The sequence below is a fragment of the Fusarium vanettenii genome (genome assembly GCF_000151355.1).
Source record: "Fusarium vanettenii 77-13-4 chromosome 5 genomic scaffold NECHAsca_5_chr5_3_0, whole genome shotgun sequence".
Lineage (NCBI taxonomy): Eukaryota > Fungi > Ascomycota > Sordariomycetes > Hypocreales > Nectriaceae > Fusarium > Fusarium vanettenii.
In genome coordinates, this window is record NW_003315878.1 from 2020487 (window position 1) to 2041586 (window position 21100).

General features: G+C 51.6%; 6 protein-coding genes across 6 annotated transcripts; 3 read left to right on the top strand and 3 right to left on the bottom strand.

Annotated features, from left to right (window-relative positions):
* Positions 1 to 287: 287 nt before the first annotated feature.
* NECHADRAFT_69691 (uncharacterized protein) lies at positions 288 to 2483 on the bottom strand (the record flags this gene model as incomplete). The annotated part of the gene is made up of 6 exons (XM_003051327.1): positions 2245 to 2483; positions 1803 to 1967; positions 1686 to 1739; positions 1461 to 1523; positions 1114 to 1344; positions 288 to 907 (listed from the first exon to the last, which is right to left on the bottom strand). Exons 2-6 carry the CDS (start codon positions 1885 to 1887, stop codon positions 288 to 290), a joined length of 1053 nt encoding a protein of 350 aa, XP_003051373.1. The 5' UTR covers positions 1888 to 1967; positions 2245 to 2483.
* Positions 2484 to 9264: 6781 nt separating this feature from the next.
* NECHADRAFT_41379 (uncharacterized protein) lies at positions 9265 to 10808 on the bottom strand (the record flags this gene model as incomplete). Its single annotated transcript, XM_003051328.1, has 2 exons — positions 9265 to 10470; positions 10530 to 10808. 2 exons carry the CDS (start codon positions 10806 to 10808, stop codon positions 9265 to 9267), a joined length of 1485 nt encoding a protein of 494 aa, XP_003051374.1.
* Positions 10809 to 11357: 549 nt separating this feature from the next.
* Positions 11358 to 13633, top strand: NECHADRAFT_100683 (uncharacterized protein; the record flags this gene model as incomplete). Its single annotated transcript, XM_003050928.1, has 2 exons — positions 11358 to 11564; positions 11633 to 13633. 2 exons carry the CDS (start codon positions 11358 to 11360, stop codon positions 13631 to 13633), a joined length of 2208 nt encoding a protein of 735 aa, XP_003050974.1.
* A 2445-nt stretch (positions 13634 to 16078) lies between these two features.
* NECHADRAFT_122597 (carbohydrate esterase family 4) lies at positions 16079 to 16905 on the bottom strand (the record flags this gene model as incomplete). Its single annotated transcript, XM_003051329.1, has 2 exons — positions 16079 to 16152; positions 16209 to 16905. 2 exons carry the CDS (start codon positions 16903 to 16905, stop codon positions 16079 to 16081), a joined length of 771 nt encoding a protein of 256 aa, XP_003051375.1.
* A 1033-nt stretch (positions 16906 to 17938) lies between these two features.
* On the top strand, positions 17939 to 18655 carry NECHADRAFT_106153 (uncharacterized protein; the record flags this gene model as incomplete). The annotated part of the gene is made up of 2 exons (XM_003050929.1): positions 17939 to 18207; positions 18256 to 18655. 2 exons carry the CDS (start codon positions 17939 to 17941, stop codon positions 18653 to 18655), a joined length of 669 nt encoding a protein of 222 aa, XP_003050975.1.
* A 1665-nt stretch (positions 18656 to 20320) lies between these two features.
* NECHADRAFT_93864 (uncharacterized protein) lies at positions 20321 to 21037 on the top strand (the record flags this gene model as incomplete). Its single annotated transcript, XM_003050930.1, has 1 exon — positions 20321 to 21037. The coding sequence occupies one exon, from the start codon at positions 20321 to 20323 to the stop codon at positions 21035 to 21037; it is 717 nt and encodes a 238-aa protein (XP_003050976.1).
* Positions 21038 to 21100: the final 63 nt, after the last annotated feature.

Sequence of the window (21100 nt, forward strand, 5' to 3'; positions counted from 1 at the left end):
ACTCCTCTGTCGATGCCGTTCCTTCAACACCTGTGACCTCAATGGAACCACCCAGCTCTAGCCAGATCCGAGTAGTCTTGCGTGTTTGCCGTTCCCCATTCATTGCCAGAGTGCCCCCAACATGAAAATCAGGAGCCGTAAAAGAGCTGCAGAGACACCGTCCCTGTCCCTGTCCCTGTCACAACTCAAATGTACCAACCTCGATGCATCTTTTACCTCAAGCGCCATTCCCTATGCAACTGTCAACGCCCATGCCTACCAGCACGTCCGAAACCGACTCTCAGATTCTAACCCCAGACACTAGCCGGGGCACCGAGGCCCGAAGACTGACCCCAGACACCGTTGCCACGGCCCCAGCCGCCAGGAGAGGCGAGGGGAGTGGTCGACCGCTTGGAGGAAGCTGTAGTCGCGGGTGTGCCCGAGGGACGGGTGCCGATGGGAGCAACAGAGGCTCCAGACTGGCTGGGCTTAGATCCAGGGGCGAGATCGCGCGAGGGGGATCCGCCGGTTGGGCTGGAGGTGCTGGTTCGGCTCTGGGGTCCAACCGCGTTGTCAAAGACCCGGTTCGTGGGTCCAGAGGTCTGGGGGCTGGCTGTGCTCTGAGGGCGAGAGGCCGGCTCGGCAGGAGGGCCGTGGGCGTCGCCAGTAGAGCCTGGGGTACCAGCATCACCAGCAGGAGGGGCGCGGCCGATGCTATCAAAGGCCAGGGGCGAGTGTCCACGAATGCTGGAGGGTCCGCTAGGACCAGGGGCGCCAGGGCGGACGTTACCAGTCTCATCAACATATCCGGCCTTTTCAGCGAACGGTCCCTCGCCGTACAAGGCGCTGCGCTGGCGGGCGATCAAGTCCCGAGTCTCCTCCTCAGACATGTGCTTGTTGCTCGGGAGGGTCAACTCGGAAAGGACGGCTACGTAGAAAAGCTGTTAGCCCAAGCTCAACAAACTCGACGCGGATTACATGTGTGTTCGGGAGAAGCGAGTGAAGAAGAAAGAAAACATAAGCGGCGTCCGGCCAACAATCATCGGCCGCCCATGACCACAATTTTTTTCTATTTGGCATCTTCTTTTGGTTTTGCGATAGTAGGAATGTGCTATACAGTAGAGGGTGGCCTACTTCGCTGGTATTGCTGCTCAGTGTGCAGGTTTCGAAGCTCTCGCTCCCGCTGAGCTGCCATCCTTCTCTTCGCCTGCATGACCTGTTCTGCCTCGTTTGAGCCTCGCGAGGGCTGGTGACGCTGATTGGCGTAGAAGTTCTGGAGGTTGGGTCCCTGGGAACCTCGGGCGTCGTCAAAGTTGTTAACCGAATGAGGGCGAGAGCCAGAGGAGTGGTGGGAGGCGCGCGAGTCTACATCGGATGGTCAGTTGGGGCGCTCAAGGCGCCCTGCCAGTCACAGTTTACTCACCAAGGTCTTGCTTGGGAGGATGCTGGCAGGGCAAAACGGTGTAGATCAGGAAACTCACGTCGGCCGCCCATTCCATAGCCCTTGCCAGACTTTTGCAAGTTTTCATAAGCTCGGTCGACCTCTGCGAGGAAGGATTAGTTCCTGTGCGAGACGCACAACTCGTCAAGTCCGAGTTCTCTCCAATTTCTGGTTCGGTTGGCCATCCGACAGCAAAGCAACCGTCACAAAAGACGCCAACAGAAACCGGAGGGAACAAGACCGACATTGCTGATGGAGAACATACCGTCGAACTGATACGAAAAGGCGTAGTCGTCCTGGGGCTGAGGTCCACTGGCGCCTGAGCGGATGAGCGAGTTAATGGGCATCCTGGGGTCGGAAGGCGTTCGTATTCCATCCGTACCTGCACGAACGGGAGTAGTCGAGCCCTGGTGCTCCCAGTTGTTCTGGGTCGAAGCCGACCACTGCGGGTTGTCGTAGTAGGACATGTTGTAGAATTTTGGATTCGAGTGGGAAAAACCGGGACGGTGTCGGTTCGAAGATTTCTCAAATCTCGCAACGAAAGGGTCTAGCGACGAAAAGGACGGGTTAGCCCGATGAAATCGACAAATCGATAGACGGTAGTTCGCGATGACCAGGTACAGCGCGAAGCAACGAGGGTGCCGGGACACACAAGACAATGAGGGACGGTGGTGGAGGAAAATTGCCGCCGTGGCCGACGTCAGGATGCGATGCATCAGCCATCTGAGACAGGCTCCATCGAGAACCACCAAGTCCTCAGGACCCCCTCGTCGCAACACGTTGACAAACCGCCGGCGATACTGTGCGTCAAATCATCCACTCACCCTATGCGGCAGGATATTTCGTCGTCGAGTGGTGCAGCTTCGTTCGCAGGAAGAGAGCGCGGGGGTGAATGACCACGGGCCGCGCGAGTCGGGAATAAACCACGAAAGAGTTCGGGGAGGCGGAAAAGGCACGAAGCTTGGTCGCAGAAGCTGGTGACAAGACGACGGACCAGGAAGACTCGAGGCGAAAACCGCTGCAGAGCAGACGGGAAGTCTAATAGAGAAAAAGACGGAGACGGAGACGGAGAGGAGGAAGAGGGAAAAAGAAAGAAGAGGCCGAAGATGGTGGTGAACAAGTTGTCAACGGACAAGGCGTGATGGGGGGAGGAAAAACCCAGGGCCTGGTGCTGGGCTGGTGGGAAAGGAGAAGGAGCCAGGCCCAAAAGTCATCAATCAAATCAGGAAGTCACGTCGTGGGGAGTGGGCACAGGTCGGCAACGCTTGGGGCGCGCAGTTGGCAGGTGCCAGGTGCAAGGCGCTGTCGAAGGCTGCAGGTACCTGATGAGGGTGTACCTTGCCCTGCTGGTCCAACGCTCCTTCTCAGGACGGCAGGTCGGTCAAATGCCCTGAAGAGATCTTTACGGGGCCTGCCCGATGCTCAAATAGTGGGTGTGATTTACTGCAAGACAACTGGAGGCCGCCTCTCTTAGTGATGGCTTGCCCACTTAAGAGAGTGAGGTACCTGCTCCACTCGTACCTCGTTTCGCAGAACAGGGAGAGGCAGGAGGCAAGAAAGGGTACTTGTACTGGGCACAGCTGCTGGGCCCTTCCTCGAGATGCGGACACTGAGACCTCGGGGAAGGAGAACTCGAGACATGCATCCAGGCTGCGCCTTCCCCTTTACCAAGACCTGGATCTACCTCCTCCCCATGTTGAATTTCTCCTCGCCTTGTGCCTCGTCTCCCCATGCCCTGCTCTCTTCTAGAACACAACCGATCTTCTTCATCTTGCGCAACCATCTGCAGCTTGGATGTCTCTGCGACTTCGTCCGCCCCCCCCCCCGGCCCTGCCCGCCCGTTGTCCGTTGAACGCCCAGACGCCCGCCCCAATCCGTTTTTGATTTGATAACCGGGCTAATGACGGACACTGAAATGACGACGTGTGGGGGGTGCCTCTTCTTGGCCCTTTTGCCAGCAACGCACTCTGCGCTCCACGATGCCAGTTGACGGCGGGTGGGTTGCCAGTGCAGCCGGGGAATGAGAACACTGTGCGAATACATTGTGTCCTTTGGGTGTGAATGCGAAACCATTCGGCGATGGGGATATCATCAGCCCGATGGTCGCAGACGGCTACGCACGTCAGTTCACCAATGTTGATCTCCAACTCCTTCTTGATTGACTAATTCATGACATGCAGACTCCCTTGACGGTTTTTCTTCTTCAATGTCCTATCCTGCGTCTGGGCCTCGGCCGAAGTAGCTCGCACCATTCACGACCCTGCAACGCTTGCAACGCTCCTCGAATCCTAGGATGCCCTTGGCCTTTTACTGCTCCATGCTCGCACGAGACTCGCAACGCTTAGGACGCTCTCTAATGTCTCCATCCTTGAGTCTGGCTTCCCGGTGCACGGTTCAGGCATCGCAAACCGTTCCATGCAGCCCAATTGTCTTTCGACCGCGACCCAAGGACAGACGTGCATCTTGAATCGATCAGCAACCGACATCAGCAATCCTCATCATTGATGACCACCTCCGAGAATCCCATATTCGATAGCATCATGCAATCTGCCGTTGCCACCACAGACAGCCTTGCCAACTGCTGTCTGCAGCCGCTGCATTGTTCAGCTACCAACAGGGACACCTCGCGGCATATTGCACCGAATTAATTTATCAGTATTGACTCGTTACACTGTCCGCTGTAAGAGGACGTCATGTTCCCACTCCTCGGCGCCTCGCCCTCCTTTCCTGTCTTTTCAAGTCGTCGGTTTTGTTGTCCTTTCAACTTTAACAATGGGCCATCATCTGGAGGATGTGGGGACCAAATTACATTGACGACTCTCGTGTCCTAGCGGCATCCCCCTTTTCCCAACGCCACGGGTTTGATTATGCTGGACCTGGGGGTTTTTTAAGCGGGGACGGTCTTGTATGCCGGCTTGTTCTCGTTGAATTTGCGGTTTCTATCACCGTGAGCCGGCCATCGTGTCGTTAACCGGCGTCGCTGCTTCGTCGCCATGCTGCCATGCAGCTGATTGCTGCAACCCTCAGGTTCATCACCTTCTTGAAACAGGGCATTGTGCGCCCGTGATGCGATGCGATGCGCTGCGCGATTCCTTCGCCTGCAGTTCCTGCTCTCTCATAGATCTCATCCTTTGCCGCATTTGATGTCCGGTCAAGAGATCAATTCCGCGAAAGTCCGCCTCGGTGTCGAACTGTCCCGCACCGCCTTTCTCCTGGTATCGGCTAACACGCCCGGGCTTGATGCTGACTCGTGCCTGTTGCCCGTTGAACCCCAGACCAGGACCTTGAAGCCGTATCGCATCGTATGGAACTCTTAAGGCGCTGTTCATCATGATATGCCTGATGGGCCCAGTGCGTTAAATGGCATGCATGGCCTGGGATACCACGCCTCGAACTTCGCAGCAAGGGTCCAGCTACCACAATCAATCATGTCACCTGCCTGCTACATGGCCATTCTGCGCTTGTCATCTTGCCCGGGCTCTCGCTCGCAAGGCGGACCGCGGTCCCTGCGACATCGAGCTTGCAGCTGCAAAATGGACAGCGCATAGCATCACTTTATCGGCACTCCGTTCAGACGTTCCGGAGCGGCCAACTCACATGCAGAACGCCAACTACCTCATACCATGCCGGGAGCTAGAATTGGCAACAGTGTCCGGGCTTTCTCTCTCAATCTTATCAACCACGGAGGATTGTGTTCGGGCCGTTATCTGGCCCTCTCATGAATACCTGAAGACCATACGCAGGTAACCTCCACCCTCCAGCTACAGCAGCTGCCCGCATGGGTCGATTCTCAACGATCCCTGACAACGTGAGCAACAAGCCGAGCCTGGCAAATACAATTACACTTTTTTCATCTGTGTTCTGGATGCAAAGCGCAGCTCATCCGAAATCGTCCACGTTCGATGTCGACTTTGAGCATCACGTCTGGGCGGCGCGTTGCCAAGTATCAACCTCCGTGTAGAGTACTGTACGGAAGCACCCCGACTTTTTTCCCGGTGACCGGCTACTACATCTACATCGATTTTTGTACACACTCAGTGCCTCAGCCAGCCACGATAACTTGTAACTTGGCGACGAGATATTTACGAAGATTGGCTCTGCGAGAAGATGTTTATGCTGTAGTTACAGCATTCAAGCTAGCGTAGCCTCTCATTACCCACATCGCGACCTATCCGTCAGCTTATCGACACACAGTCCCCATCACATCGACGGTGTTCTCATAGTCATATCTTGAGGTCAAGATCATGGATGACTTCCAAAATGCACAGCCATGGCCAAGTTCTTTTCTCCCGCTGCAGCTGCTCGTGCTGCTGACACGATCCTCAGCTACCATTCAGGGTGGCAGGGGTATCAATGGGCGGACCCGGATGGATGGACCGACCGAGGGTCCACCCATTCCTCATAGCCTCCGTCTCTTCGGTCGCTCGCTCTTTGAGATTGACGACTTGGTCCCTTGAAATCGACTTGTTCAAGTGATGCTGGAGCGGCGGGCCCGAGTTGTCTGAGTCTGCCGGAGGTTTCTACACCCGTGTTTAGCAAAACGAGCTTCGTTACAACTCGCCCCGACTCGAAAACACAAATGTCGGGATTTGGAGTGCATCTGATCCACTCTGCTGCATCCCCTCAAGAAAGGTACCAGTACAGTGCTGCCATCGGGAGGCCCATGTCGCCGCCAGTCAGCCGAGTCACTTTTACCCAGGCGATATTGGACAAAATATGGCCATCCAGACCTCCCCCTCGTAGACACTGATAAGTTCGCATCTTTGTAATCACCGGCTAATATCCCGCAGTCCCAATTTCCCCAGACTAGTTTCGTTTCCATCATTGGCCAGGTAGGTAAACCGCATGCTGAACTCGTCACCACCTGTCACCCATGTAGCGCGCCAGTTGGCGTTCTGATTTGACGGTTCTCGTCTCTGGCACTTGATGGCACCTTGATGCCTAGACTGTGGAAGAATCAGGGCGATCGGAGAGGTGGAAGGTATCCTCGTGGTGATTTGGGGCACACTGGGATGAGGCGTGCGTTGGTTGGGACAATGACGACATGGCACTCTTTCTTGTCTTGAAAGTGGAGTGTATGAGTAAGTAGTGAGTGGCTGCCCTCGCATGTATTTCGCAGAAGCAATTTGGTGATTGTTGGTAGTTTGTCTTGGTTGCCTTGTTTTCTAAATGGACTATCCGCCATGGCTGCCCAGCAAGTTAGATTACACCTGCTGGTACCCTAGAGCGTTCACGGTATGTAAGTGACTGAATGCACTTTTGGAATAGATATCAAAGCCATGTTGTGGGGGATTTCAGGAATAGCAAAAGATCGCGGAACAGTCGTTGGTGTAGGGTATGGATACCAACCATCAGGTTTTGCACGTATCCTAGGCCCGCGAGATCGGACAGGGGATTATATATGAGATATAGTATAAGTACATTGATAAATTGGACGTAATTGTGCTATGTATTGTTATACAAAGTCGAGATTCCGCCTACGAACTTGGGTTGAGGACGACCAAACATCACAGCGTTGTTGTTTGAGCACGTAGTAGAAGTGAACATGGCTTCTCATTTAAAGATGACTGTTTCAAAGTGAGTGAGTCAAGAAGTTATGCGCTTAACTAAGAAAGCCTTTCTGAAGGGAAAGAAATGACACTTTAATACTTGTGTCACAGGGCAGCAGATAATATACCAAGCTGATCAGAGAGGAGAAATAAACAATACTTTACTCCTAAGATACCAATGTTCCTTCAAATAGTAATGCTGACCCTAAAGCAAATAAATAATATCTCCCTATCCTTGAGACTCTGGCGCCAGGCCATCCTTCTTCAGGTTACTTCACCTCTACGCCTTGGTAGTGTGTCGTAGTTCAACCACAAGGAGCTTTCAATAGGATTCCGCCCCTAGACGAATAAGAAAGTAAACATTCTTGCCCCCCTTTTCGAAAACCCCTTAAAAATGTATGGTAAGGCGTGGCCTGTCTCATCTTGTAGCCCGGACACAAAAGCCATGAAATCAAGGCCACTAAGAGCCTTTGGGTGAGTCGACCATGGCACTGCCCTTCTTTGCCAGGGGCGAGTTCTTCTGAGAGGGCTGAAAGGGGATTGAAATGTTAGAATTTTGAGTAGTATCCTGATAAAAAGGGTGCGTACCGGGCTCGGAGGATGAGGAGCGACTTGGTCTTGGGCCCAAGCACCAGCGTGAGCGACAATGTCGTTTTGTGTCTTTTTCTTGATGTGCTGGACAGGATCAAGAGCCATGGTAGTGTGTCGAGAACAGAAACGAGTAAGGCCAGCTTGTAATGGAAGAAAGTTAAACAGCTGAAACTGAGAGGCAGTGAAGATGAAGCTTGGAGTGCAGTTTGCTGTCTCCTGGGCTGCCCTTTAAATACAAAACCTCCTTCAGGCTTCCGGAGAGTCTGTAAAGAGAATACGAGAACTCCCATCTGCTTTATTTCTGGTGAAACAATTCTGATTCACACCAGAGAGAGTCCGGGCAACCAAGTTCGTATCGAGAGTAGATCCTCCAGCCTCTGTTACTTTGGGCACAAATCCGGCCTCTCTGGTGAAGACAACAATGACGACTACCGACCTTCCCGCCCGAATAGTCCTATAGAAGAGACAGCCAAGGAGATGGCTTGCAACATTCCAATTTAGACTCAAAGTCGGCCCATATTGTGTTGAGGAGCTGCTTCAAACGGCATAGACAGTTTCTCTTTCCCTGAGTAAGGCTTGTTGGAGGATAAGACAGAGATGAGTTTGAAACGTCCAAAATAATGCGGAGATTAGTTTGGCAGACGGGGGGAGATGTGAGTGGTGAAGGACATGTGAAACTAAGACATGGAGTTGGCTGGCTGGCCTGATGACCAGACAAACATTATCTGGGCTGAATAACCAGCCAGCCAAATACCGGCAGAGACATTCTAAATTATCGTGATTTTCTGAGCTAGACATACTCTCATAACCTGGTCTTGGGACTCATCCTGGACTGATGTTGAATCAGTGAATGCCGAGGCTGGTGGCTTCTGGGAGAGACATTTCGTAACATGGCGGGATCAATAGAACGAATGAAGAAGGGAAACATTGTCTTGGAACTATTTCTGGCGTTAGGATTCGTCATTGAAATAAGCAAGGCGAGGTTGGGCCTCGAAGATAGGCAATCAGCGTCTCCTGTCGGGAGTCAGATCATGATGCATGGCCCAACCTCGGGCTGCTTAGAGTTGTCTTGTCTTAGTTTTTGACTCTATGGCTTGGATACTTGGTCCCAAGTGGTGACGATGCCTGCACCCACAGACCCGTCCACCGGATTTGTGTCCAAGAACGGCGCTTCAGCTTGACTCGGCTCAAGCCTGCGTCTGGCCTCATCTGATGGAATGCTGACAGGATATTGCTCGGCTGTATTCGAATCGTGGGCTTCCACCGCCAAGAAAGGACTTTAATCCTCCAATGAGTGTCTTTGTACATGAGTCCGGTTTTGAGGGAGCATCATGGCTGAGGTCACCGAGACGGAGTTGTACGCCGCTCGGAGGAGGATCTTAGCCGTTGCTCTATCGACCGCTCCGCCCTCCTCTAGAACCACAGCTGACCATGTCCCTGCTCGAATCTAAATGAATTTGCCTGCACAACTGTACTGGCTGGTTCCTGTGTTGTTAATCAAGGCGTTACTTCTGGACGAGGAGCTATTCTGCAATCAAGCTTTGGGCTGAAAGGATTCAGACCAACTGGACAGCGATGAGAATTGCCACGGATAAAACGGGAGTGGCATTGGGTTCTTATTATTTGCTTATTATTGCAGTATTATGTCCCATAGTGTTGATTGATTCCATAATTAGATCCTGGTCGATTTCCTTTTCTTCATTCTCAAGTTGGGATGGAACCATCACACTTGCCCTTCACTTCATTGCCATCCTTGCCAGTCAGACCATCAAAGTATGCGAGGAGAGTTTCAACAGGCACCATCTCCATCAGGCCCAAGTTAGGGTTCGATGACTTCAACGGCTTGCCACCAAACAGAACTCGCACATAATATCCAGGCTCGCCACTTGAGTTGCTCTCATCTCTTGACTTTGAAGAACCCTTCTTGTACAGCTCAAACACAATCTCGCTGCCCATACCGGGCCAGACCATAACATCGATCTGGAGGATGCTGAGGACTCGGCTCATAGGCCCGTCGTGGGCAAAGTTGTGCAAGTAGAGGGTTTCTCTGTTACCGGCCATGACCCCACGGAGATGACTTGCCAGCTCGGCAATCCAGACGCCGTACGACGTAAAGGAGGCGGCGAGGGATGCAGGCGCGTCGCGGTACATTTGTGAATATTCCCACTGTCCCATGCGGAAGACGGCTTCTGCGAGCTCTTGATCAACGCAGGTTGAAGAGTTCTTGCCGTCAACGAGCTTGCATGGCAGAGGCTTGTCGTGACATTGTCGGGCAGACAAGTTATCGTAGTAATGGTCGAAACTGACGTGGAAGCTCTGATCGTCTTTGGGAACACCTGAAATATCGTCCAACGTATCGAAAAGACTCTGTCCCTCGGTCAAGTGCTTCTGCCACTCACGGTTGGATGGTGACATGATGGCATTGGTCAACTTCTTTCCAACGGCACAGCTGTATCGGGGTTCTAGACTGTCGATGTCTGCTTGCTGGATAAGTAGGGGGACAGAGTCTGTTGTTTGCCACATGCCGTTGAGGAACATGCCAGCGACTTGGCTTGTGATTTGGTTGTTGGTGACTCTGAACTTGACCTTGCTGCGCCAGTCCTCATCACGGCCTGGAATAAAGTGAAGTAGATCATGGTAAACTTCATACAGGTCCTTGCCGTGGACCCAGGAGTCGTCTAGACCTCCAGCGCTGATCTGAGGGAACTGGCATGATCCAACAAACCCGTATGGGGTGAAGGGGTTGATGTCGGAGGTGAAGCCTGACCAGTATCCTTGAGCAGGGGGGTTATGTCCCTCATCGAAGGGTTTGCCAAAGTAGTATAGACCTTGGTTGTTGCAGTCCCATCGGTATGATTCGACAGGGAAAGCGTTGGCTGCATATGGTGTGCGTTTGTGGTGTCTTTGAATCTAGAGACAACGGTTGAGAATCAAGCAACTCGTTTGAGGAAACTCCAATTTTGACTTACCACCTCGACGTATATTAATTCATGATCATCAGAAGGCTTCACATACTCCTTCTTGCGAGCATGAGGCATGTTGCACCAGTTGTAAACGCCATACTTGTCATCAGGCGTATGTGAAGTGTTGTATATGAAGCCGTAAATCCCCTCACCGTGAAGCACACCGGTGAGGTTATTTATTTGGTTACTGCTCGGAGGGTACCACTTGGGATCGACCGCCTGAGTGACGACCCCCGAGGAAGCCGTCAGGACAGCCAGGAGGCCGCTTTTGGGTAGGGACGACATGTTGATGTACTGGCTCATGCAGTAAAAGGCTCCGACTAGTACGACGGCCGTGAGAGCAACACGACGGAGCTGAAATCTGGGGAAGAAGAGCGCCATTTCTTGACGGGAGATGGGACCTTGATGTTCGAGCTGGACCTCCTTTACCGTTTTGGCGACGTCGAAATTACCCGCTGTATTTGGTATGCACGTGGGCGATATGATTGGACGGGGCACTGCTAGAACTGGGTCTTTGTCCGGACAGCCCTGTATGGACGCGCAACGTTTGTTCTTTGGCAACCTTGAGTGGACTACAAGCAAATGTCAAGCGTTACATTGTAGTTTTTCTCCGTGGTTTGTGATACCAAATAATGATGGCTTCAATGGGGTAGTTCTCACTCATGCACTGCCAACGATGAGCCCCTTAGCGCTCATCCTTGCGCCCCCAACGTTTCACAGATTGACACGCCACCCTGGCAAGCATTACGTCAGAGGATTCAGACTCGATGAGTCCTAGATATATCAACTCAAATCTCGGCACTCACATCTACTGTACCTGTAAAGCACCTTGTGATGGAGATTCCGTGGGAAGCCCGTATTAAGCGTGACCCCAAGTTCAACCCTCAAGACAACACGCAAGGTCTACTCCCGCTAGCAAAGTTTCTATGGGATTACTCGACTGCTGAGGGTGTCAAGGCTGGGTATAAGGCTTTGGGACAGTCGCAAAAGGAGAAGTTGAGTGGGTTTTTATCTTCCTTGCAGGGTTCTTCACCGAAACCAGTGAGTAATGCCTCCCATCATTCCCGCAAGAAACGTGCATGACGATGGCGATACTGACCTTCAAACAGACCTTGCCTGAAGAAGAGTTTGTTCACTCTCCCCTTCAAGATTTGAAAGGGATCCGTCTCGTTTATGTTGACGTCCAAAATTCGACGCTACGATGCACCCTCCAGACTTACTCGTCCTCTGAGATCCCACCCTATGTCTGCCTCTCATATGTCTGGGCTGACTTCGGTCCAATGATGAATCGAGGCCGCGACTTTCGCGAGACTGAACTCGAAGTGCCCATGTTTAGTCACTCAGACAGCGCCGATATCATCCTCAACGATCGTCGTTTCTCTATTGGGGCTAACTTGCACGCCGCTTTGCTTGGCCTCTACCAGTATCTCGATGGGAGACCTATCTGGATAGATGCCATGTGCATCAACCAGACTGATAGCAACGAAAAGGCTTTACAAGTCGCTCGCATGGGCGAGATATACAGTGCTGCGGAAAAGGTCTTCATTTGGCTTGGTCGGAAACACACAACACGGGACACTGCTTTGAGGATTCTTAAAGTGTGGCCTTCGTTCCCCGCCAACCCAGACAACGCGAACATCCAGTTCCATGGAAAGAAATACAACACAGCCAAGGCCTTCTTTGATGCGACTTCAACTGGCTCCGAACTTATATCTTGGATCGGCCTTCTCACAATTGTCACTGAGAGTTGGTGGAGCCGGGTTTGGACGGTGCAGGAGTTTATCCTCTCAAAGGAATATGCCTTCTTCTACAACGGAGCTCAAGTACCGACTGACGATTTCAAGAAGGCAATGGACTGGACTTACTTCGTTGCAATCAATTGCTCTTCCAAGCTCATCCCTTCTTGGGTTACTTTCCAACCTTCCATCTTTGACCTTAAACAGCACGGGACGAGACTGAGCTTTCTTGATGTAGCTATGCTTGGAGCAACGAGAATGGCGGGTGACCCGCGGGATAAAGCCTGGGCTTTTCTGGGGATTACTGATCCGGGATCGATTGGACAACCTCCTCTCAAACCTGACTATGATAACCGGAACATGGGAGACTTTTACATCGATCTTGCTCAACGTCTCTTGCGAGGCGATGCTGGGCTACTTGTTCTCTCACTTGTCAACCATCCCCTCCCCAAGGAATCATACAAGTTTAAATCCAAGAAGCCAATCGGCAACCGTCTCTTGGACCAGTACAAGGCCAAGAAGCGACTCCCTCAGCAAGACCCGAAGTTTGCACCTCCCAAAGAAGACGTCTTTGATGAAGCGTTGCAACCGGACTGGAGTGGCAAAGGTGTGGGCTATCCAAGCTGGGTTCCCAAGATGGCGAGCGCTGTTGCTATGGAACCTATTTTCCTCAGGGAAATGAGAGCTCAGAAGGCTCGAGGCAAGGCTCTTCATGATCCCAGTTGGAGGGTATTTCACGCCGCGTCAAATGTTCAGAGGGGCTTCTCTTTGTCCGCTAATGGGAAAAGCCTCTCTGTGGAAGCACACCTTCTGGACCCCGTCAAAGCTGCGGTTGCACTGCCCAAGACTGAAGAGGATGAGCCGGGCTTCTATCAAGCCTTTCGTTCGTGGTATCCAAAGAAGAGTCGTCTGGCGGATATCCCGTATCAACACCAACCTTCCACCGCTGTGCCAAGCGCACTATGTCGAACTCTGCTGATGAATATTTGGCTCACCTCCCATCCTGCTCCAGAAGGTTGCGAAGCTCACTTTGCAAACTACCTGGCTCGCATCTCAGGATCGGCGTCAAGTGTCAAGCATGACCTGCACTTGAAGAAGAAGCCGGACCCAGAAGAGGGAGACATATTTCCTGCAGCCATGAATGATGTTGGAATAGATAGGGTCTTGTTCATCACGGAGAAGGGATTCTTGGGTCTCGGGCCAGCGAGGATGGAAGTTGGCGACGTGGTAGGCCTGGTGGCTGGGGCTCATGTACCCTTTGTGTTACGTCAAGGGTCTGGGGGATGGATCATGGTCGGCGAAACTTACGTGGAAGGAGCTATGTATGGTGAAGTTGCTCAGAAACTGGTGTTCCAGAGTGTAGAGATCGTGTAGGTCGGACGAAGAGTTCTGCAACACCACGTTCTTGATCAATATTTCTCACGACTTTCTTCAACAAACCAGGGGGGCTGGCGCAACGGTAGCGCGTCAGATTCCAGAAAACCGGAATCTCCTGAAGGTTAAGGGTTCAAATCCCTTGTCCCTCAACCCAAATTTCATTTTTGACCTTTTTGCCCCCGTCCATTAACGTTTTGCGCGATTTACTACCACACCTTGACTTCTCCTCAATTGGTACCTTCCTTAGACGAGGTTTAGCTTGTTGCCATTAACCCTCTATGTAGGGTAAGTTACATTGACTTAATTCCATGCGTTCAGTCTTGTCACCAATTCTGCGATAGGCGGCTTGCTTTTCACTCAGAGCCAACAACTGAACGAAGCCCTTACGGTCTAATCTTCAGTCAGTCTTTAACGAGAGCATTGTGTCCTCACATCCCAGCTTCATTTGCTTTGAATAGAGTGGGGTGGAAGCTGTTAGCCTCTGAATCTTAAGGGGGTGCTAACACGCAATAAGGATGGGGAGCGGGAGCTTACGAACGATGCTCAAAAAGCACGACAAGGCGCCCGAACCGTGTAAAGGGAATTGTAGATGTTGCGGAGCAAAGGTTTGGTAGGCGAAGGGTTGTTGCTGACCAGCTCACTTCGACGTGGTCACCAATGACGTCTCCAGAGGAGGCCATCAGCCACAATAGTAAAAGGCACACTTATCAACACGTAATCGCATCAAATGTTATGAAATGCAATATCAGGAAACTTGACAATTAAGAAACTATCCCACTTTTTGAAGAAAACGAGAGCATCAGGCGTGACCGCATCGCCACACACACAAAGGAACACGTTCTCGAACGCGCACAACAATAGCATTGAAATTAAGATATGTGACAATCGTTAGCCTATACATAGACTTCACTCTGAAAAAGGTCATCTGAGGCTAAGGGAATGCATACCGTCTACAGTCACTGCCAGAGTCCCAGCTGCTCGTCATCTCGTGATTAATGAATGAGATGCTCATGCTGCCAGCTATTTCTCTTGCATATACTGACCGATAATCTAGCCCCGTTTAGACGCCTGAACCCCAAGCTCAGCAGTATTGAGTCCCCGTACTGGCGCTTGAGACATGCGCGCCGCCTCGCACCGCTGAACTGTCCACGAACCAAACCACGAATGCTCTCTACTTCTTTGGATCTTTCTCCTTATCCTTATCCTTGCCCTTTTCGGTCTCCTTCTTCTTGTCCTTGTTGCCAGGCGCTGGGGCGGGGGGATTTGTCGTCTTATATGGATTGACGCCCCATCGGCACCCGCAGTGGAGGCATACTGACGACCCTATGGGATTCGGCGCCTTTGTTGCGCAGCCATTGTTGGTACATCGCCAGCTCATGGTGTATTATAGTTTCGCGGGATGGTTGTTGCAGCTTTCGATCCCGGCTATGGCGTTGGAGGTTGCCAGTCGTGATCGTATATAGACCGAGAGAGTAGTTGTGTTGAGAGTTAATATATTTGCTTGATTTGCAGAAGTTCATATGCCAAGACATCGTGGGGTTTATATGTTTCTTCTGGGACGTTGATTCATTGCCAGATCGGTTGGATGACTCTCGCTCTCCTGCGCTTGACGACGGCTCTAAGTGATTGGTGTTATGAATCACCACGATACGTCAACCATAGGAAGCTGAGGGGACAATCACGGGCAAGTCATGATGCTGGTGATGAAGTCTTCTTGTTGTAGGAAAGCTTACGAGCATCACCTGACTGATTGTAGGCTGATGCTCTGAACGTCGGGTTGTCACTGGTCTTTGAGTCGACCCATTGACGATCACCAGGTATCACAACAGCAAAATAATGGGATTGTGTAGCCTGGTTGAAGCATGTAGCACAAGCTTTGTTGGTTGACCTAATGTGTGTGGTTTTCCTCGGCTGTGGTCAGGTGTTGAAACCAACTGTACCTCTGCTTCCCATGCGGATAAATGCAGATTCCTCCCGTGCTCAACAGGCACGTAAATAATACAGTCAGCCACTTTTGCCAGGGATTAACACGCTTCCCGCTGACTGTGTTTGGGGGAACTGCCATGATCACTGTTCGCTGTCACGCGGTTCTACAGGCTGCTGCAACGAGGTTCGCACCGAAGTAACACCAACAGACAAGCCACTTTTCCTCCGTGGCGTCTCTAAGAGTGCTTACTTCTGGTATTCGACTCCTTTCGCCTTGGAGCTGTTGGGCCAAATCTTTAGGCTGCTTAGACAGCGACGATCACGCATGTAGGTTCATTAAACAAAGCGTGGCATGGCATCGTTCAACCTCGTAACCTAGTAAAAATCTCATCATATATGTACGGTTGGATTCCCTCAAGCAATCTAGCATCCAACATGACCAACTCAGATTTCCCACTTCCAACACTCGGTCAACTATGCTGCCAATATCACCGGAACCTTATGGACCTGTTGCGTCTAGCAAGTGGACTGGCCATTTCCGGTAAAGGTTCCAGGCTGATAAGCGCCGCTGGCATCGCCGAGACATTCCGCTGTGAAGATTTTAGCCTCGAGATACAACATTCGTTTCAGTTGAAGTTTTACTTACCGACAGTGACAAGCTTGAGGTTGTTCTGCTTCGCCCAGTTGATCAACCAAGGCGTAAGCGTCTGAACCGTGCTGGCATACGTCTCATGCATCAGAGGAATATGTCCGTTGCCGCCAGCACCGGCTTGCTGGAACTTTTGCTGACTCTGCTGCGCGGTCTGGCCGTTCCAGTCGCCAGAGTCAACATCGTTGGTAATGACCTTGTATCCGAGCGACTTCATAGTGGGCAGCACGTTTCCGCTCGTGGCAAGGTATGGAGGACGCATGTACGCGGGCTTCTTGCCGATGATATTGACCATGGCTTGCTCAAACCGCTGCATCTGTGATGTGAGGTCATTGGTGCTCAGACTGCCAAAGTTCTGGGGGTGAGTCCAAGTGTGACTGGCAATCTGATGGCCCGAGTTATAGGCGGCCTTGATGGCGTCCCTATGGTTGTAGACACAGCCATAGAGCGTACCAGTCCAGAAGAAGGTGGCTTTGGCACCAGCTTTGTTGAGGATGTCTACAAGCTGGCTGGTGTACTGCGCTGGGCCGTCATCGTAGGCGAGAGCCAGAACACCAGGCTTGCTGCACTGGCGGATGACAACGCCAGGAGACGCCTGACGCTCAAAGACGTCCAGAGGGTTGGCAACAGGGAGAGAGGCAGCGCTAGCTGCAAGAAGGAGGAGGTTGACAGCGGTCTTGAAGAATGACGGCATTTTGGCTATACGAATGAAATATGTGCGAGAAAGTAAAATGGTAGAGAGGATGCTTTGGAGTAGGACTAGATCAGGCCATGAGGTGATCCGTCAAAAAGTTGACTTTCAAGGAGGCTATATAGCTGAGTACAACTCTGCACGAAGTAAATCAAAAGTTCCATAAATCAGGTTTAGAATACAACACTCTCCCACAAACCAATCATGTCATTTGAGAAGACATGAGCAGATGCCGGCCAGACTTAGCCGCGGCTAGTGCTTAATATACATCAGCTATACTATGCAACCACCCTCTTTTTCGGAAGATGTGCCTGAAACAAAACGTGCGGTTTCAGGCTGAATTTTCCCGGACACCCCTGGACCACCCACCCCTTACTGTTAACGGAAATTTCCCCAGCTAATGTTTGGACGGGTAAATTCAAGTCCCGGACTGCGCGGGGATGCCGATGCTACCGTACCTCGTTGTCGAGAATAGCCGGGACCTCTTCCTTGGTGTTTGTTGTCATGTGGACTTCTTTCGTGCCGAGATGGCCTCACTGAATTGCCCTCCTGGGAAGGTCTCACACAGACGGCCCGGGCCTCGATCCTCCGGTAGTGCAAACGTGGACCGGGTAAAGCGAGCCCCTCTTTTTAGTTCAAGGTTTCGTGATTCGGAGATGAGTGCCTCGTCTCGTCTTGGCTCCGGAGGAGGTGGTGGATCCACCCGGAGTAATTTACATGAGGGAGCTCCGGTAGAGTACCTACAATAAAAGCGATCGTCGGGCTTCTTGTTGACCTCTTTTGTTCTTCAGGTCTCCTCACCGGTAAAATCAATCTAGCCAAGGCCCGACGGACCCTATTCTCCTCTGTTCCGGTAGGTTCCTTTAGGAAATTCCTTTCGTCCTTGAAGCTTAATAGCTTGAACTATACCGACAACATTCTCGACTTCAGCCTGAGAAGATCTCGACGTGACGTATATAAGACTACCTGCTGACCATTTCTTGGTATAGCAATCCAACATCTCCTGTCAACGCAAATCACATCACCTCAAGTCAAAATGGTTTCTTTCAGCTACCTCCTCGCAGCTGTGTCTGCCTTCACCAGCGTTCTCGCCGTCCCCACGGCTGAGACCTCTGAGAACCCTGCCCTCTCCAAGCGTACTCAGAGCTCCACCGGCACCCACGGCGGCTACTACTACTCCTTCTGGACTGACAACCCCAACACTGTCACCTACACCAACCAGAACGCTGGTCAGTTCAGCGTTTCCTGGAGTGGCAACCAGGGCAACTTTGTTGGTGGCAAGGGTTGGAACCCTGGTGCTGCTAGGTAAGAACACGGCCAAAGTTGCATCTCCTATACTGACGCGTGCTCCAGAACTATCAAGTACTCTGGCACCTACAACCCCAACGGCAACAGCTACCTCGCCGTCTACGGCTGGACCCGCAACCCTCTGATCGAGTACTACATCGTCGAGAACTTTGGAACCTACAACCCCTCTTCTGGTGCCACCAAGAAGGGAGAGGTCACCGTCGACGGCTCCGTCTACGACATTTACACCAGCACCCGCACCAACGCCCCCTCCATTGAGGGTACCCGCACTTTCCAGCAGTACTGGTCTGTCCGCCGCAACAAGCGCTCTAGCGGCTCTGTCAACACCGGTGCTCACTTTAACGCCTGGAGCAATGTTGGCCTGAAGCTTGGATCTCATGATTACCAGATTCTTGCTGTTGAGGGTTACTACAGCTCTGGTTCTGCCACCATGACTGTTTCTTAAGGGACTTGAACAGCTTTCAACGTGTTGGGGAACCTGATGGAGAGAGGATGGATGATTGTGGGATATGAATTTCTCGTCGGTCCTTGGATTCTAGGTCCATCTTGCCTGAGGGTGTACACTCGCTGCGTGCCAGTCTGAACGGTCTTTGATTCTTGTACATAACATGGCTGTCCCTGTTTTGGGGGGAGAATTGCAACTCGCGCAAGTCAATCATGTGTTAGTGAGCAGTAAATATACATGTCAGAAACTGTAATTGGCTTTGGATGTACTGGGGTTGTGCATTTAGCCGGTGATTGTAGATCCGGGTATGACGTTTCCCCGGCACAAGGCAGTCCACATGCTTAAGCAGCTCCCCTCAGGTGCATATGGTTGCATCCTTTTCCTAAGAAAGAGTCGTTGAAACCCTAGTAGGCTCTGGTACGTGTTGGTCAGTTGTAATCTCCAAGGCATGTTTGCTGGAGTTGAAGTGGCGGCCTTGTACGTCAAGTGAAATGGCCCTAGACACTAGGAGTAGAAACCAGAGAAACGAAACAAGGGAGTACGATTGGGTAGCTGCTCACTTGCCCCCATAATCCCGGAACCTTGGGCTTGGAATCCTGGCCTTCTATAAAAAACATGGCCCTGGAGATCTGCGGGGTTAGATGTCATGATCTTTACTAGGTCGGTTGACGAACCTCGCAACTACGTGTAATCCTCTTGGGAGCATTCTCACTCGCACAAATCGTTGTCCTTCAGTAAATGTTCATCCAGATTCCCCCCTGGATGGAGGCTTGGCCAAGATGCGCTAATCTGCCGAAGGACTCGAAGGATCAGGAGAAGATGGAGAAGAGACACAGTGGGTCACTAGAAGGATCAGGTGTCACAAACCCTTCTTGGACATCACTTCCTGTCTGATATATATGCGAAGGATGTGCTGGCATTGGGCTTGGTGTCATATTGAATTTATTGCTGATTATTCTTGTGTACATTAACCCTTTGCATTACGCAAAGTACGGATTGTTAACCAAGCAATGAGAGTCTTTTCTCTTTTCTTAATAAACTCTCCCTTTGCGTCTGTTTATTAAGATTTACTTGGCACGATAATAATCGTAATTTCGCTGAGTGTTTTGTTTCGTCTGATTACGAGACCTGGGGTCGTCCCATCGGAAGCAGGTTTAGAAACGAAGGATTTACGCTAACACGTAAAGAGTGGCCTGAGTCTCTGAAGGAGCCAGGTTTGATTGGATGCATTGACGTTACAGATGATCCTCCTTGCTCAAAGAAGCAATGACCGAAACTGTTTTCTCAGCTCAGCCTCACATTTTCACATGTTTTTGATGACTAAAAATGGGTTGTGATAATTGCTCTTGTAGAAAAGCTAGATAAGATGAGTTCCTTGAGTTAAATGCCCTATTTCCAACTTAATTCCAACAGTGACAAGACAACTTACCCTTGCCTGGCTGATAATTAAAGGTCATGACAACCAACAACGCATGGTGATCGCTGACAAGGACCAAGAAGATAACCAATCGGCAGGCAGAATCAGGTGGGGCATGCTTAGATTACAGGGGATCATCCTGTTCCTGCGCCTCGATTCAAAACCTCAAATATCTCGGGGCATCGCTCAGTAATCTTCACCTTCTTCACCACAGTCGTTACCTCAAGTCAGGAAGCCCGTTCATTACAATGACTAGACTCATCCACGCCGTTCTTTTCTCTTGGGCCACCTTGGCCGTCGCCCGCGACCCGCAACAACAACCCGCGAAGACTCCTATCCTGGGCCAGAGCACCTCACAGGGCTGCTTCAACAAGCTCCCGGCCGGCGCTCAGTCTGTAAAGGCCAAGGCTCCTTTCATCAGCTCGGGATTCTGCAACGATGCCTGTCGGGACATTAACAAATATGTCGCCATTACCAGCCCTGACAGCTGCCTCTGCGCCGACACGTACCCTCCAAAGTCAGCCCTGGTTAAAGACACTCAGTGCAACTACCCATGCTCTGCCTATCCGATGGAGGCTTGCGGTGGTGATGAGCCTACTGCATACAGTGTTTACAATACGGGCATTGAGTTGGTGGTTGACAATGATGACGGCAAGACTGCGGCGACCATCACCACCAGCAGCATCACGCCTCCCTCGACTCCTCTGTCATCTAAGCTTCCTTCGACCTCTACTGATGGCACCACTGCCGACGAAACCACTGCTGAGGAAACCACTGCTGTGAGCACCCCTACCAAGGGCGTTGCTGCTGAGGGCACCTCTGCCGACAGCACCTCTGCCGACAACACCTCCGGCGCCCAGAGCACCCCTAGCGCCATTAGCACCGATGTCCCCAGCGCCGCCGCCCCTAGACTCTCATCGCCCGTCGGCAAGTTTGTTAGGATGTTCAAGGTCTTTTTCAACTAGGGTTCTGGCTGCCAGGGCTCGTGTTTGCGCCACTTTCTAGGGACGAGAGTGTCAACTTTGGTC